The sequence below is a fragment of the Staurois parvus genome, unplaced genomic scaffold (assembly GCF_062004578.1).
Source record: "Staurois parvus isolate SC_StPar_1 unplaced genomic scaffold, SC_StPar_1.0 ptg000321l, whole genome shotgun sequence".
NCBI classification, from domain to species: Eukaryota; Metazoa; Chordata; class Amphibia; order Anura; family Ranidae; genus Staurois; species Staurois parvus.
The window spans coordinates 4,439,713-4,456,723 of record NW_028318117.1 but is presented as its reverse complement, the minus strand read 5'-3'; the positions used below and the strand labels follow the sequence as shown (position 1 = coordinate 4,456,723).

General features: G+C 37.7%; 1 protein-coding gene across 1 annotated transcript in view; it reads left to right on the top strand.

Moving 5' to 3' along the window:
- The window catches only part of METTL16 (methyltransferase 16, RNA N6-adenosine), a 123,034-nt gene that overhangs the window by 70,693 nt on the left and 35,330 nt on the right, over positions 1-17,011 (top strand). Inside the window, exons 7-8 of the mRNA XM_089683771.1 lie at positions 5,469-5,538; positions 15,322-15,411. Of these exons, the coding sequence (XP_089539897.1) occupies positions 5,469-5,538; positions 15,322-15,411 (160 nt within the window). The remainder of the gene's footprint in view (positions 1-5,468; positions 5,539-15,321; positions 15,412-17,011) is intronic.

The following is a 17,011-nucleotide window of genomic DNA, read 5'->3' as shown; positions in this document are numbered from 1 at the left end:
ATGCATCCTCCAGTGGTGAGTGGTAAGACTTTCTTAAAGGAGAAGAATGCCAGAAATGATACATCTGTCCTTGGAGAGACTGGCAGTAAAACTCTGCTGTGAAATTGGTATGATCCCAGAAGCAGGGCCCACTAGTTGTTTGGGGAAAGAATCCCCTTTGTTAAGTCCCTCTGCAGTGGGAAGTTATAAATGTTATAAATGAAACTGAATATGATGTAATGTTTAGTGATGTGTGTGTGTCACCCCATGTGACACTCCTTCACTTCACATTTGGGGCAGCTCAAAGATCTTGAGTGACAGCAGAGAATTTCCTCCTTACCCTGCTGTTTTCCATTGGAGTCTGTGTGATATGTAGGGAGAGCTCTGGCTGTCATGTGATTTGTTTTTTTAAAAAAAAAAAAGATCTAAGTATAAATTGCATTATCTGAAACAAACCCTTGAAAGCATTGCTTTATTTTACAGCATTTTATTTCATTTATATTATTTGTTCACACCTGCCTAAATCTTTTATACAATAGTGTGTATATATATATATATATATACACTATTATAATATATAATATATATATAATATATAAATATATATAATATATTTATGATTGGCCCTACAAAGCCCGATATTTGTGATCCACAAGCATTGGAAGTAGCTATTACTCTACAAATAAACATACATAGGTCACTCTGCCAGCCGACAAAATATCTGCCTATTTAGGGCTGGTCTTTTGTAAGCGCTTGTATGGTGTTCCTTCTCACTGCTTGTATGGTGAAAGGATCTGCTCTTTCTCTTTATTGCATGATGAAAAGGGAACAAACCTGAACTGCAGAATTTTTTCAACACGTTGCTCTGCCAGCAATAATTGCCACTTCAGATGTCTGTGCAAGTACATTATCTCCTTAATATTAACTTCCTCATCGCCTAATAATTTCAAGCTATGCTGCAGATCCAAGCATGACTTCAGAAAACAATACCGCACACCATGTTGGACAGCACACCCACTGTGTGAACAGAGGCTGATACTACTGAATTGAAGATGTGTATAGCTGACAATTGCAAAGACAGATGATCTGTTCTCTGGCTGAGCAGGGAACAGAGATAAAGTGCTGTAATGCTTCCTGCTCATTCAGTTTAATGGGTTCAGAGAATGTATCTTTGGCTTTAAAAATGTTTTTTCTGTAGCACTGTTCTGTTTCTGTTTGTAACCGCCTTTTCATCCCTGTTTTTAGAAAAAGAGAGCGGTAATGAAGGAGCATGTGCCCTAACACAGCATTTCTTTCTCTCAAGTTTCTATAAAGTGAGGCACATTATCAGTAACTGATACATGAATAAAAAATAAAGCTTTTGTTAGTGGGTTTTTTTTTTAGCAAAGTTACAAGAGCAGTGTTCCTCAATTTTGAAAGGTACTGCCATTTGTAAAGTCTCAATAGATAAAAAAATCTTCTGTATTGTCCTATAAACCAGAGGTGGCTCCAAGTATGTGAATGCCATTTGCTGGGACACCAACAATGAATTGGTAGTTATTTTGAGGGCTAAAGGTAGAGTCCCAGCAGAGCTTTACTAATTGAACATTATCCTTAAAGTGTTACTAAACCCACAACAGTAAAATCAGTCTGTATATGCAGTGAAGCATGCTTGTTATACTCACTGTAGAACCTAAGGGTTTATCCTCCACATTGTATAAAAAAAAGGATGTTTGATCCTGTCTTCTCTGATCTTCTACTGTCACTACTTCATCTGCTGCTAGAACAGAGCGTTGGGGGCAAGCTGCACATGCTCAGTTTGGTGTGTATTGCTAGAGTTTTTTTTTTTTTCTTGGGCGAGTACATGTGATCAGTACAGAGCCAGTCAGCGTTGTCCAGATAGAGGGTCAGGGATTATGCAGCCTCATAGGACAATCGGGGGAGAATGAACACTCCTCCTACAAGCTTTAACCAGTGCTCTGCTGGACAGATGGAAGTCGCAAGACTGCTCTAACTGCTGATGAGAAAAGGTATTTAGCAGTTTAGATTTACTAAAAAAAATTGCATTTCTGTGTACTGTGGGACACCAGATATAGTGAATGTAGGGTCCTGGGTTTAGTAATACTTAAACAGCTTGAGGTTATTTATTAGCATTTATTTCAGGTACTTATATAGCACTGTCAATTTACGCAGTGCTTTACATATATATTGTACATTCATATCAGTCCCTAATCCTCTAGGGGTGTACTATCTAAAGTGCCTAACTCACATTCATACATACACATACTAGGGCCAGTTTAGACAGGATCCAGTTAACCTACCAGCATGTCTTTGGAGTGTTAAAGGAAACCAGAGTACCCGGAGGAAACCCACGCAGGCACAGGGAGAACCTGCAAACTTTCCAATAAATTATTTTGCAGTTTAATTTGGGTTTCTATTCAACAAATTGGCTGTTAACTATGGCTGTGTTTTCACTACTATTCCATATTAGAATCTTATTCAGATCTGAATGCTTTCTAGGCTATCGGTGACATATGGGCTTAAAGCGTTATTAAACCCAAAAATAAAACTTTACTATATTGCAGTTGACCTTTCCTTTGATGTGGTTACTGCATTAGTTCTCTTTTTTTAGGCTTTTTTTCCCTGTTTTTCACCTGGTGATGTGGTCAGTAACACACTTCCTGTCTCAACTCTGGATGGAGAAGCTATAGACTGGGTAGTGTTGGATGCAGTAGCAGATTTAGACAGACTTGACTAACAAGTTAAAGCTGAACTCCAGCTAACAACATAAAGGTTTTACATAAATGAATAAATGCTGACTAGTGTTAGCATCCCTAGTGGCATCAAATAATTTGTCTCCACCCTCTAACTGCCACTTTTGCTTCACAACTTGGAAGTTGAAAAATAACAGACTTATTGGCCAGATCTCCTGATAAAAAAGGCAAAAAAAGACTAATGCAGCCAAGAATTGGTAAACCGCAAATATTTTTGCTTTTGGGTTCAATACCTCGATAAGCATACACTTAAAGATTTTGTTCACCCTGTGGGCTGAATGAAACAAATCTAACAGATTCATCCATCCATGTTAAACTGCACAGAAGGACAAATATCCCACTGCAAACTATTGTTTTGTGACAACCAGTGGCAGATGATTGGATGTTGGAACTGTTCAGCAGAGAATCTTTTGCCTGGCTCTTTCAACAAAAATCGATTGAAAAATTTGCGTTTCATGATCTGGGTGTTTCCAACAAGACCATGCACGGAACAAATTTCAGCTTTGGGATCTTTGACAAACTGAACTGCATAATAACCCTTTATAGATTTACTTGGCAAAGAGAAAATTCCAAAACCCTGATTTTGCTCAAATGTATCTACATAAATGCATAGGCTCTGTAAGGCATAACATTGAAAAGGGACTTCACACCTTCAACCCCTCAAACTGAATTGGCATAGCTTACAGCAGAACTACACTGTATCTGAGCGCCACAAACCAAAACTGCTATTTAATTCATTTTTAAATATTCTGAGCAAACCCACACACTCCATCCATGTCTCCATGCTTTATTTTGGCAAGAAATCACTTAGAAACCCCCCATTCCCTTGCATTTCCGGCTGTGGCCATTTTGAGTAAGGGCAGATGATTCATTTGGCATTTATTTCCTGGAATCTATCTGCCCTTAGCTCAGTCATACAGAGAGGTGGGTGTGCTTAGCTGAGAAAACCCCTTCTCCCCTCCTGAAGACTCCTGGGATATATGACACCATTTGCCTAGGCAAGTAAATATAATACACTTTCTTATCTATTTTCTAATGCTAGCAGCATAAGGATAGAAACAGTTACTGTTGAATGAGAAAGTGAAGTTCCACTTTATAGAGGCAAGAGATGGTCTGTACTCACATCCAAAAAGAGGGAACTCTTTTCCAGTTATATAGTGCCTGGTACTAATGGATATACATACTCATTTTAACCACTTTAAGACCAAGCCTTTTCTGACACTTTTTATTTACATGTCAAAATCAGTATTTTTTGCTAGGAAATTATTTAGAACATCCAAACATTGTATATATATTTTTTTTAAAGCGGAGGCCCTAGAGAAAAAAAAGGTGGGTTTTGCACATTTTTATTTCACGTGGTATTTGCACAGTGGTTTTTCAAATGCAAGTGGTTAACATAGCAAATCCTCACACTATCATGCCACTCTGGGGATACACTGTATGTTTCTATACCTGATGTGTAGGATCTATAGCTTCTGGAAAGAAGATACCATTATTCTAAAACACCATTTTAGTATTGCACTGCACAGAGCTATACCTTTACATGAGTGGCAGAATTCCTAACCAAAACTTTAGCTTTTACAGGCTAAAAATGCCCGAAACATTGCCCTTGTCAAAGAATCAGGTTTAAACTGTCACACAAAAGTAAAAGCATTATAAGATTTGACTACAAATACCTCCCCTTGTCTTTTGCATAACAGAGAGAGGGGTTCTGCAGTCCTTAGAGATAGCACAGGGTGAGTCTTAAACTGGGTATACACTTTAAGAAAATTGGGCGAACGATCTGTCAGTTTTCCTCGATGCTTCACAGCAAGTCGAAACCGAGGATGGTACTAATTCTATGGTGAAGGCTTTTTTTTGTTGTTTGTTTTTGATCATGCGCGGTCTTTCATATCCAATTTTTCTTGTACGAAAACAGTACACATCAAAGGTAAATCGTTAGTTCTGTTGACGTGCAAGAACAATTTGGGGGTTTGTCCTGTCAGAAATTTTCATTTGGAAAGTCTAAATCGGATGTCGATAAACGTCTACGCGCTATACGAAAATCAAACTATCATTCCTCGTGTGGAATCTTCTTTCCGATTTTCTTAGTGTGTACCCACTTTTAGTGATGGCACAGGAACAGTGTAACTGATAGGGTGGAGCACAGGCATAGAGCACAGAAAGTTATCAGCTCATGACATTATCTGGCCTGACTGACAGAATTTTCTTCACTTACTGAACAGGTACAGAAAAACACTTTTAATGATATATTTAATGGATTAAAAGGAGCAAATCACATAAGTTTTTTAAGGTTTATATATACTTTTAGTATTGTTTTTATTACCACACCAAGCACATCTCTGATTTAGGCTGTTCCGTGCAAACTCAAGCAGACAGCACAAAAGTGTCTGTGAATCACAATTACAGCTATTCTCTTACCTAGGGGTTTTTAGTTCACTAAAGCTACATCTGTATTACCTGAGGTCTTTCTGACAAAACTTGTAATCACCCTTTGTTCAGTTTTCAGGGAACAATTGAGCCACACTGGAGTTTTTTTTAGAATTGATTAATGCAAATCATAAATTGTGTTCCCCCTGTTTGCTCTGTTGTGGTGAGAAATGTCAAGATGTCTGAATCACTAACTGATAATTTATTCGTAATAGAGGGGAATGCTGGGCTGCCCTTGGCTGATGTATTTTCCTGCAGTGAAATAAAGCTTGCCAATTATATACCCTGTTGGTTATTTCTTTTTAGATGGTACAGCTGCATGCTGGGTAAGAAGTGCAGTTTGGCGCCATTGAAGGAAGAACTGCGAATACAAGGGGTATGTTTTTTGCTATTCTTGTTGTTCTTGTGTTGTTGGAGGGTTTGAAGTCTGCTAGCAATTTGGATAGGAATTTTCTGTATATCAGATTCCTAATGTTCCATTTATAAATATGTTAAAATAATATCTAAAAGTAATAATGTACCTGTGTGTTACCATAAACAATGCTTTAAATACTAGAATTCTTGGTTTAAGTATATTGAATTACATGTTCAAGTTAGCTGAATCAAAGTAATGGCCAGTGGCCACTCTACTATGCCATATACTTGCACATTGTGCATAAAGTAACTCTTTTATTCTGATGCACTACAGATACTACTGCCAAATATAAATGATTTGGCTTACAAACAAATATCCAGTGCAAATGTAATTAACAAAGACTTTGTTCTGTATTAATGAAGATCTTTGATAGCGGTCAGACCACTTAAGCTGGCAATAGACTGTTCAAATATCGAATGGTCGATCAACTGGGGTACAACTAGCCTGCCGGATTTTACATGCAGTTATTGCTCTCTGCTGTTACAGCCGCTAACAATAATCACTGTTTTGTCCCGGCGGGGATGGCCCCCACCAGGAGAACAAAATAGTTCCATGGGAGGGATTTCCCTGCCCACGCTGTCTTTGTTGATAGGGGAATCAAATTTCTTTCCTGCAACCATGGCTTGCTCCGTCTATGGCAAGCCTAATTCATTTTCTAGAGTGGCAAGAAGATATCCCATCATTTCTATTCCTATCTTAATCCAGTCATCATGGAATATGTTAATGTTTATTGTCCAAGAGTATGTTGTGGTGCCATCCTGTCCTAGTTGCATAATCCCTATGTCTATGTCAGAACATTGTCAGTGTCGGAAAGTCTGCATAAGCGTTGGTTTCTCATTTCTGTGAAATGTCAAGTTGCCAGGAAGAGATGTTAAAATGGTGTTATTTTTTAAAGAAAGATGGTGAAGAAAGCCCCCACCCCTGGTCAAGGATGGCTGTTCCATTTTGAAGTAGGTGGCCTCTTTCACACCTCTTGCAAACCAGTTGTCCTCTTTGTCCAGAATGTGCACTTCACCTTCCTTGAAAGAATGTGCCTTTTCCTTAAGGTGTAGAAATCTGAGTCATGAGTTGGGTATATATGCACAGTTTTTTCTTTTCAACCAGTGAGTTGAATAGAGAAAAAATTTACAGATCCCTGCATCCACATAAGCAATGTGGATGCTGGGATCTCCCATTCTGTGCTATAGTATTCTAAAGTGAGAGCTCCCCCCATCAGAATACACAGGTCACTGCTGCACCCATTGTTAGACTAGCTACTGTTCAACAGAGAGTACACACATTGAAAGTTGGCTGGTTCCTGCTGAATCTGCTGACTTTCAGTATGTGTGTACCTGGCTTTTAGCCTGTAGAATTTGCCCTCCTATGTTGGGCCATTCCCTTGTGGAGAGGTTGTTTTTGTCCTCCTTAGTTATGCTGCCACTACAGTTACATAAAAGAATGTCAGAAAAACATTAGTATTACATTCCTGTGTCCGTCAAACCCAGCAATACACAGACAGAAGCTTGTGAATCCTAAAGACCCAACATCCAAACACAAGCAAAGTAACTTGGTATATGCAGTGCTGTGTAGTGATGAATACAAAGACCTGTACATTGGGGAGACAAAATAACCTTTCAACAAATCAATGACCCAACATAGGAGAGCAAGTTCTACAGGTCGAATCAAAAGTTTCCCTACACCCTAAGAAAAGGCATATTCTTTCGAAGACAGCGAAGTGCATACAGTTGCAAGAAAAAGTATGTGAACCCCTTGGGAAAGATGGTGACAAAGGCCCCCACCCCTGCTTAGGGATGGTTGTTTCATTTTGGCATAGATGGCCTCTTTCATGCCTCTTGCAAACCAGTTGTCCTCTGTCCAAAATACAGTTGCAAGAAAAAGTATGTAAACCCCTTGGGATTATGTGGAGTTTTGCATGAATTGGGCATAAAATGTGCTCTGAACGTCATCTAAGTCACAACAATAGAAGAACACAGCCTGCTGAACATAATACTACACAAACATTAGATGTTGCCATGGTTTAATTGCACATAACATGTAAACATTCACAGTGCAGGGAGGAAAAAGTATGTGAGGCCCTAGCTTAATGACTTCTCCCAGAGCTAATTGGAGCCAGGAGTGAGCCAACCTTGACTCCAATCAGTGTGATGATATTGGATGTGTTGCGGACAGCTGTCCTGCCCTTAAAAAACACACACCTGTTTTGGGTTTACTGGTTTCAAGAAGCACTGTCTGATGTGAACCATGCCTTGCAGAAAAGAGCTCTCAGAAGACCTACGATCAAGAATTGTTGACTTGCATGAAGCTGGAAAGGGTTACAAAAGTATCTCCAAAAACCTTGATGTTCATGTGTCCACGGTAAGACTGACTGTCTACAAATGGAGAAAGTTTAGCACTGTTGCTACTCTCCCTAGGTGTGGTCATCCTGTAAAAATGACTGCAAGAGCACAGCGCAGAATGCTGCATGAGGTAAAGAAGAATCCCAGAGTGTCAGCTAAAGACCTACAGAAATCTCTGGCACATGCAAACATTTTTGTTGACACATCTACAATAAGGAAAGCATTAATCAAGAATGGAGTACATGGGAGGACACCACGGAGGAAGCCATTGCTGTCCAAAAAGAATATTGCAGCATGTTTGAAGTTTGCAAAAGAGCACCTGGATGTTCCACAGCACTACTGGCAAAATATACTGTGGACAGATGAAACCAAGATTGAGTTGTTTGGGAAGAACACACAACACTATGTGTGGAGAAAAAAAGGCACAGCACACCAACATCAAAACCTCATCCCAACTGTAAAACATGGCGGAGGGAGCATCATGGTTTGGGGCTGCTTTGCTGCCTCAGGGCCTGGACGGATTGTTGTCATTGATGGGAAAATGAATTCCAGAGTTTATCAAGACATTTTGCAGGAAAACGTACGACCATCAACAAAACAACAAAACAATGGCTGCAACAGCACAGAATACGCCTTTTGGAGTGGCCCAGCCAGAGTCCTGACCTCAACCCAATTGAAATGCTGTTTCATGACCTTAAGAGAGCGATTCACACCAGACATCCCAAGAATATTGCTACACTGAAACAGTTTTGTGAAGAGGAGTAGTCCAAAATTACTCCAGATCGTTGTGCAGGTCTGATCTGCAACTACAGGAAACGTTTGGTTGAGAATATTGCTGCCAAAGGAGGGTCAACCAGTTATTAAGTCCAAAGGTTCACATACTTTTTCCTCCCTGCACTGTGAATGTTTACATGTTATGTGCAATTAAACCATGGCAACATCTAATGTTTGTGTAGTATTATGTTCAGCAGACTGTGTTCTTCTATTGTTGTGACTTAGATGACGTTCAGAGCACATTTTATGCCCAATTCATGCAAAACTCCACATAATCCCAAGGGGTTCACATACTTTTTCTTGCAACTGTATTTTGGACAGAGGACAACTGGTTTGCAAGAGGCCATCTATGCCAAAATGGAACAACCATCCCTAAGCAGGGGTGGGGGCCTTTGTCACCATCTTTCCTCCACATATAATGCAGTTTTACCATCTCTACCCAGATGATTTGACAATTCACACCTATAGACATGTAAATTGAGGAACTAACACCTATTTAGGTGTTCCAACACCAACAATGGGGGTTATAGAACTAGAACTGGATGCTACCACAACTTTCCATTTGGTAAGCTATGAAATGTTTTCAACATTACAGAACAGGTCCAGTTGAATGTGATGAGCTACAACTAGCTGTACCAAGACCTGAATAAATGACAACTGTCACTGATAAAAGCTTTGCTTCATTCTGTTCTAATAGACCCTGTAATTCTCTCATTGAGTACTTTTTATATTAAAATGTAGATATGAGGCCAAGCTTACAAATTTAGAGGAGAGCTACAGAACTAGGTATGCAAACCAAGAATCTATGTTTTTATGTTAAAGTTAGTGGTGCACTGAAACTTGGGTGTCCGAAATGTTTCTGCCAAACACATCCCTATCAGCCGTTGGCTGATATGAAAAAAAGCACAGATACAGCTGCCGAAAATAACTCCGCCGCCTCCCGCCACTGCCATCACCGGCAGCCGCGCGGTAGTTCTCAGTCTTACCTGAGAAACCACTGAACAATCTTGGCGCTGGGCACAGGGATTAGTCAAGGGAAGATGGACTCCACTCATCTCTATGCCCTTCTTTTTTTTTTTTTTTTAAAGCTCTAGATCAATGCTTTTTTTTTTTTTTTTGAGCTAATGCTTTACTATGTAGGAAAGATGTGGGGTCTTATTGACCCCATATCTCTCCATAAAGAGAACCTGTCACTAATTATAAAAACTAAATTTTAAAGGGACAGTGTAAAAAAAAAAATGAAATGCATTTAGAAAAAAAAATTTCAAGCGCCCCCATCCCCCATGCTCGCTAGTAATGGTGAACACATGCGTAGGGCATTCCCACATATGTAAACGGTGTTCAACCCACACATGTGAGGTATTGCCACGAATGTCAGAGCAAGAGCAATAATTCTAGCACTAGAGCTCCTCTGTAACTTTACACTGCTAACCTGTAGAAATTTTTAAAGCGTCACCCATGGAGATTTTTAAGTACCATAGTTTGACGCCATTCCACGAGTGTGCGCACTTTTAAAGCATGACATGTTGGGTATCTATTTACTTGCTGTAACATCCTCTTTTATATTTTACAAAAAATGGGGGTATATATTGTGTGGGGGGGGGGTTAATCATTAAAGTGTATTTTTTCAAAAAAATATATATTAATTTTTAAAAACTGCCCATTTTGGTTTTCGGTCAAGTGCATCCTGAATTTTCGGTTTTGGCACCAGAATTTTCATTTCAGTGCACCACTAGTTAAAGTGGATTTCCACTTTTGCAACCAAATTGGGATAACACACACTTTATATTTATTAATAAATAAAAGGAATGCGCTAAATAATTACAAAATAGATGTGAAAAATATATGAAAAAATTATTATAAAAAATATTCATAAATCATTAAATATTCAAAAAAAGTCTTCAAATAATGTCCACACTATGTTGAAGCCACCACCAAAAAAAAGAATCACTCACCAGAGCTAAATGCTGAACAATTGAACTAGCAACAAGCACTTTTTGCTCTGGGGCAATATATAGCAGTCCAATTCCTGAATGCAATGCTGTGCAAATAAACAAACTCTCCTCAGATAAATAGCCACCATTCAAGGATATAGGAAATTTCCAGGGATCAAGCTCATCTTTCTTTCATACACCTCCATACCATTGGGACCATGTTTGAAGGGTAAGAGAAAAAAATCACGGTGCAGCAAGTTTCACACATGTAACAAATTTTTAATAAACAAATAAAACTCACAAGTGAGGTGTCTGCACCGACACCAGTGTTACAAGCATGGATTTAGGCAGTGGCACACGAACGTAACTTCGTTCACCACGAATCACCTCCTTTCAGATTCAGAGACTGTCTCTGATGTCGGCATCCAGTACGCCACGCCCTACGCGTTTCGTCGCCGACGTCCTCACGGGGCGGTCTGGATGCAAACGTCAACTCAATGTAATTTTATACCACCCGCACTTTGCATTGCGGCGCGGCTATGTCAGTCAAATAACATGAAAGGACGCAGGTGTAGCGAATATTGACCAAATTGGAAACAAAGTGTCCAGCCATAGCTGCACATTCTGCCTCTCATAACAATCTTTGGAAACAACAAAAATACATTTAAACTACATTGTAACCAGTTACCATCTTTCTAATAATATTGCAAATATTCCAACGATCCATTTAAAGGCAACAATTAAGCATCATATAAACAACATCACCTCTTTATAATTGTCATATATTCAAATTAAAGAGCTATACTCCACATTAAAGAATTACTCTAAGCATAATAAAGAAATTTTTGATATGCAAAAAATATTTATAAAAAATAAAAAAATTATTGTATACCTCAAATGCATGTAAATACTTAGAAAACACTAGTATTTTCAAGGACATACCCATAATTACCCTACAATTCTGTGAATCTCTTAGGATATATATTTTTATTTATATTTTATTTATCAGATAGATGTTTATAATTGAACACAGAATCACTTCACCATTAATCACCCTTCTCAACTATTCTTTAAAAATTCGTTAAGCAGTTTAAATCAATATCTATATTTAAACCTTTTGGATTTAAACAATTTAATTTATATATCCAATAAGTTTCCTACTTGGATATTTCTTTGATCATATCTGAACCTCTCCAATGTGCATTTATTTTTTCAATACCATAAAAGGTTGCTAATCTTGGATCACTATTATGCTTCAATTTAAAATGTCTGGACACACTGTTTTTCATAACCTTTTTTTATATTTAGATGTTCAGCAATTCTTGTTTTTAACTGTCTCCCTGTTCGTCCTACATATTGGAGGCGACATGGGCACTCCAAAATGTAGACCACATGAGTCGAATTACACGAGATAAACGAATTGATTTTATACTCTTTATCAGTTACATATGAAGAAAATTCTTTTCTATTTTTTCTGTTTAAGGGTCCATTCACCGTATTACATGCTTTGCATTTTCTACAGTGAAAAAAACCCCGAAGTTCTGGAAAAAAATTTTTTTCTTTTTTTGGGGGATCTAAAACATTATGGACTATTTTTGTTCTTAATGAGTTCTTTCTATAAATGAATTTTGGTTTGTGTGGAATGATTTTCTTCAGTGTCTCATCTTTAAGTAATATTGGCCAATATTTTTTAACAATATTTTCTATATCCTTATATTGGTTATTAAACTTGGTAATGAATGAAACATAAAAACCTTCTTCCTTCTTTATTTTTTTGTCAGTCAGAAAACTACTTCTATCCCTGTTGCCAATAATGTCCCTTTCAGAGACCAAAGAAGGTCTTTTATACCCCTTTTCTACAAATCTGTTAATACTTCAGTTTGCTCATTGAAATATTTTTGTGAGCTACAATTTCTTTTTATCCTTGTAAATTGACTTCTAGGAGTACTATGTAACCATCTTGGATGATGTCCACTTGAAATGGGGATATAACTATTTTTATCGATATCTTTGAAGAAAGTATTTGTAAAAATATGGCCTTTATGTTTATATCAAATGTCATCTAAAAAATTAACACTATTCAGATCACTAATAATTGTAACATTCAACCCATAATGATTCTCATTAATACTGCAATGAAAGTTATTTAAATCTTCAGATGAACCTTCAGATTCAGGTTCATCTGAAGATTTAAATAACTTTCTATGTATTTACATGCATTGGAGGTATATAATAATTTTTATATTTTTTATAAATATTTTTTGCATATCAAAAATTTCTTTATTATGCTTAGAGTAATTCTTTAATGTGGAGTATAGCTCTTTAATTTGAATATATGACAATTATAAAGAGGTGATGTTGTTTATATGATGCTTAATTGTTGCCTTTAAATGGATCGTTGGAATATTTGCAATATTATTAGAAAGATGGTAACTGGTTACAATGTATTTTAAATGTATTTTTGTTGTTTCCAAAGATTGTTATGAGAGGCAGAATGTGCAGCTATGGCTGGACACTTTGTTTCCAATTTGTTCTATATTCGCTACACCTGCGTCCTTTCATGTTATTTGACTGACATAGCCGCGCCGCAATGCAAAGTGCGGGCGGTATAAAATTACATTGAGTTGACGTTTGCATCCAGACCGCCCCGTGAGGACGTCGGCGACGAAACGCGTAGGGCGTGGCGTACTGGATGCCGACATCTGAGACAGTCTCTGAATCTGAAAGGAGGTGATTCGTGGTGAACGAAGTTACGTTCGTGTGCCGCTGCCTAAATCCATGCTTGTAACACTGGTGTCGGCGCAGACACCTCACTTATGAGTTTTATTTGTTTATTAAAAATTTGTCACATGTGTGAAACTTGCTGCACCATGATTTTTTTTTCTCTTACCTTTCAAACATGGTCCCAATGGTATGGAGGTGTATGAAAGAAAGATGAGCTTGATCCCTGGAAATTTCCTATATCCTTGAATGGTGGCTATTTATCTGAGGAGAGTTCGTTTATTTGCATAGCATTGCATTCAGGAATTGGACTGCTATATATTGCCCCAGAGCAAAAAGTGCTTGTTGCTAGTTCAATTGTTCAGCATTTAGCTCTGGTGAGTGATTCTTTTTTTTGGTGGTGGCTTCAACACAGTGTGGACATTATTTGAAGACTTTTTTTGAATATTCAATGATTTATGAATATTTTTTATAATAATTTTTTCATATATTTTTCACATCTATTTTGTAATTATTTAGCGCATTCCTTTTATTTATTTGTTTGAGCAAAAGATTAATTTGTGATTTTTTGAAGTGGAATTTGCTGTTTTAGAGATTTAGGGTGTGGCGCTTTTCTAAAAACACTGTTGACTTTATATTTATTACCTGTCCCCTTTCACATAGCACAATTTAAAAGAAAATGCAGATTACCTTTTTAGATGCTCTATTTTTAGATACTCCAGCAAGAAGAACAATCCTAGGTAGTTATCTGTTTATGAGGAGGCTGGGGAGCTGCTTGCCATAATTAACACTGTCTGTATTGTGCAGGCAGATTTTCATTATCAGTTGTAACTAAATTTGAGCACTGTCTTAACAAAGGGTTAAAAGGTGTAGAAGCTGTGCTTGTTGCATTGTGTGTTAATGGAGATTATTCAAAAAGCCTTGCAATCAGCCATGAAACCTTTTCCTGAGAAACATCTAAAGCTGGGTACACATGGGCCCAAAATGGTTGGTTCGTCAGGAACCAGCCGACTTTCTGCCCATGTATACAGCTCCTCATCTGACAGAATCTCACTATTGGCTTCTGTCAAACAGGCACATAGATGGTAAGAAAAATTACTTCACATAAAAGGTAAGACATATTTTTTTTCCCATTTTTTTAGGCATGCTGTGTGAGTGGGAATACATAACAAACATATAGTGGAGTTTTCCCAAATTTCACTGCAAAAGTGGAAATACGCTTTGTTTACCTGTATCAGGGCATATGGCAAGGTGCAGAGGGTTAATTTAACATATTAAATGTTACTTGTGATCAGCCCCCTTCTAGCACGTCCTACGCAATGTATGAATTTGAACAGACTTATTTCAGTTGTATTGTGTTCACAGGTCAGCGTATCCATCTTCTGCTACTGTGTTTGTTTTCCCCATGTATAAAACATATGGCCATTTGCAGTGAACCTTTCCATTTTCCAACATAATAGGCCAGAAAAAACTATTGTCGGTGTGCCAGCTACCTTCCTTTTCTTAGATGCACAAAAAATAGTTCAGTTTGAATGTTTAAAATTAAAGATGTGACTGTTGCAGCAATTGTAAGAAAGAAAATCTAAAGTGCAACTTTTTCACACAAAAAGTCGCATTCTGCAGGAAAATAAACAACCGCACAAATAATGAGTTTGTCAGTATTTGGCACAGTAGAGTTGTGCAGTAAATGACATAATTTGATACATGTGTTCAGGGAAACACTAGCAATTACATGCTATGTGATTAAAGCAAAGATTAGATCGGCCCAAATGTAATAATGATTGTCAGTAACACTTTTATAGGTGTTAAAGCAAACTGTACTTCCTAGAGTTTCAGATTTCAGTACTGAAGCTTACCTTAATGAACTAATAAGAATGTATTGCCTGTCAATTCAGAGAGGTAATCCACATAGAAAATGCTCGGTATGTTTGTTGCAGTATTCACCACCATGATAAATTGTGTCTCATATTTTATTATAGGTACCCAAAGTTGCACATACAGAATTTTATCAGGGAAAAACCATGCGTTGGGCACTGGCATGGAGCTTCTATGATGATGTGATCATCCCTGTAAGTAATAAGTTGTAACCAACAAAGAAAAAAATATTTTTTATATGCCTGCTGTTAGCACAAGACTCCTTGTTTTTTTCCTAGAGAATACGCTACTTGTCACTATAATAAACTGCTCTAGATTATTATTGTACAAATAGCCCATCTGTCCATTTATCAAAGATTTATCCATTTAATTTTTTATTACAGGTACTTATATAGTGCCTATAATTTAGGCAGCGCTTTACATATATATATTGTACATTCACATCAGTCCCTAACCCTCAACCCTTACAATTTAAGGTCCCTAACTCACATTCATACATGCACATACTAGGGCCAATTAATCAGCATTTCTTTGGATTGTGAGAGGAAACCGAAGTAACTGGAGGAAACCCAGGCAGACACAGGAAGATCATGCAAATTCCAGGCAGGTAGTGCCGTCATTTTGGATGTAAATTAATTGGAGGATGATGTGTATTTATAAATGTATTTTCCTACAGCAACTAGTCCAACAGTTCTTTTCCAGAGAGATGTATTTAATCAGCTCAGAAACTGTCCATAAAACAGAGGTACAGACAAGGCAGATGACAGGGTACTTAGGATATTCATACAATCATCAGACACCTTCAGAGGACCCACTTTCTCCTGTCACCAACTCAACCAAAAAACCTTCCCTAATATACACCTTTTCCCATTGATCAAAGTGTCGAGCAATTTGGTTGGTTTTATGAGCATGTTTGATCTTATGTGTTACAATGTATCTAGACCTAGAACAGCTGTTTGCATAGATTTTAATTTAAAAGTTAAATAGATTCTGCTTGTCTTGTTTATGGCAACACTGCAATCTTTAACATCCTTGTCAGGACACCTATGTTGAAATTCTCTTCATCATAAACAAGTACACTATGAATACTTAAGACCTTTCCAAATCTAATCAGACAAACTTGCATTTTACAATGCTGGTAGATTTGCAAATTACCTGCTCTGAAACTCCCCCTAACTCTCCACATATTTATCCAAAAACACAGTAACCCAACATAACAAAAGTAAGGTAATTACCTTGTGCATAAATATATATAAACATTATCTCACAGCAGTGTGTACACCCCTCACATTTTTGTAAATATTTTATTATATCTTTTCATGTGACAACAGTGAAGAAATTACACTTTGCTACAATGTAAAGTAGTCTGTACAGCTTGTGTAACAGTGTAAAATAACTCAACACACAGCCATTAATATCTAAACCTCTGGCAACAAAAGTCAGTACACCCCTAAGTGAAAATGTCCAAATTTCGACCCAATTAGCCATTTTCCCTCCACGGTGTCATGTGATTTGTTAGTGTTACGAGGTCTCAGGTGTGAATGGGGAGCAGGTGTGTTAAACTTGGTGGTATCGCTCTCACTCTCTCATACTGGTCACTGGAAGTTCAACATGGCACCTCATGGCAAAGAACTCTGAGGATCTGAAAAAAAACTGTTGCGCTACATAAAGATGGCCTAGGCTATAAGAAGATTGCCAAGACCCTGAAACTGAGCTGCAGCACGGTGGCCAAGGCCATACAGCGGTTTAACAGGACAGGTTCCACTCAGGACAGGCCTAGCCATGGTCGACCAA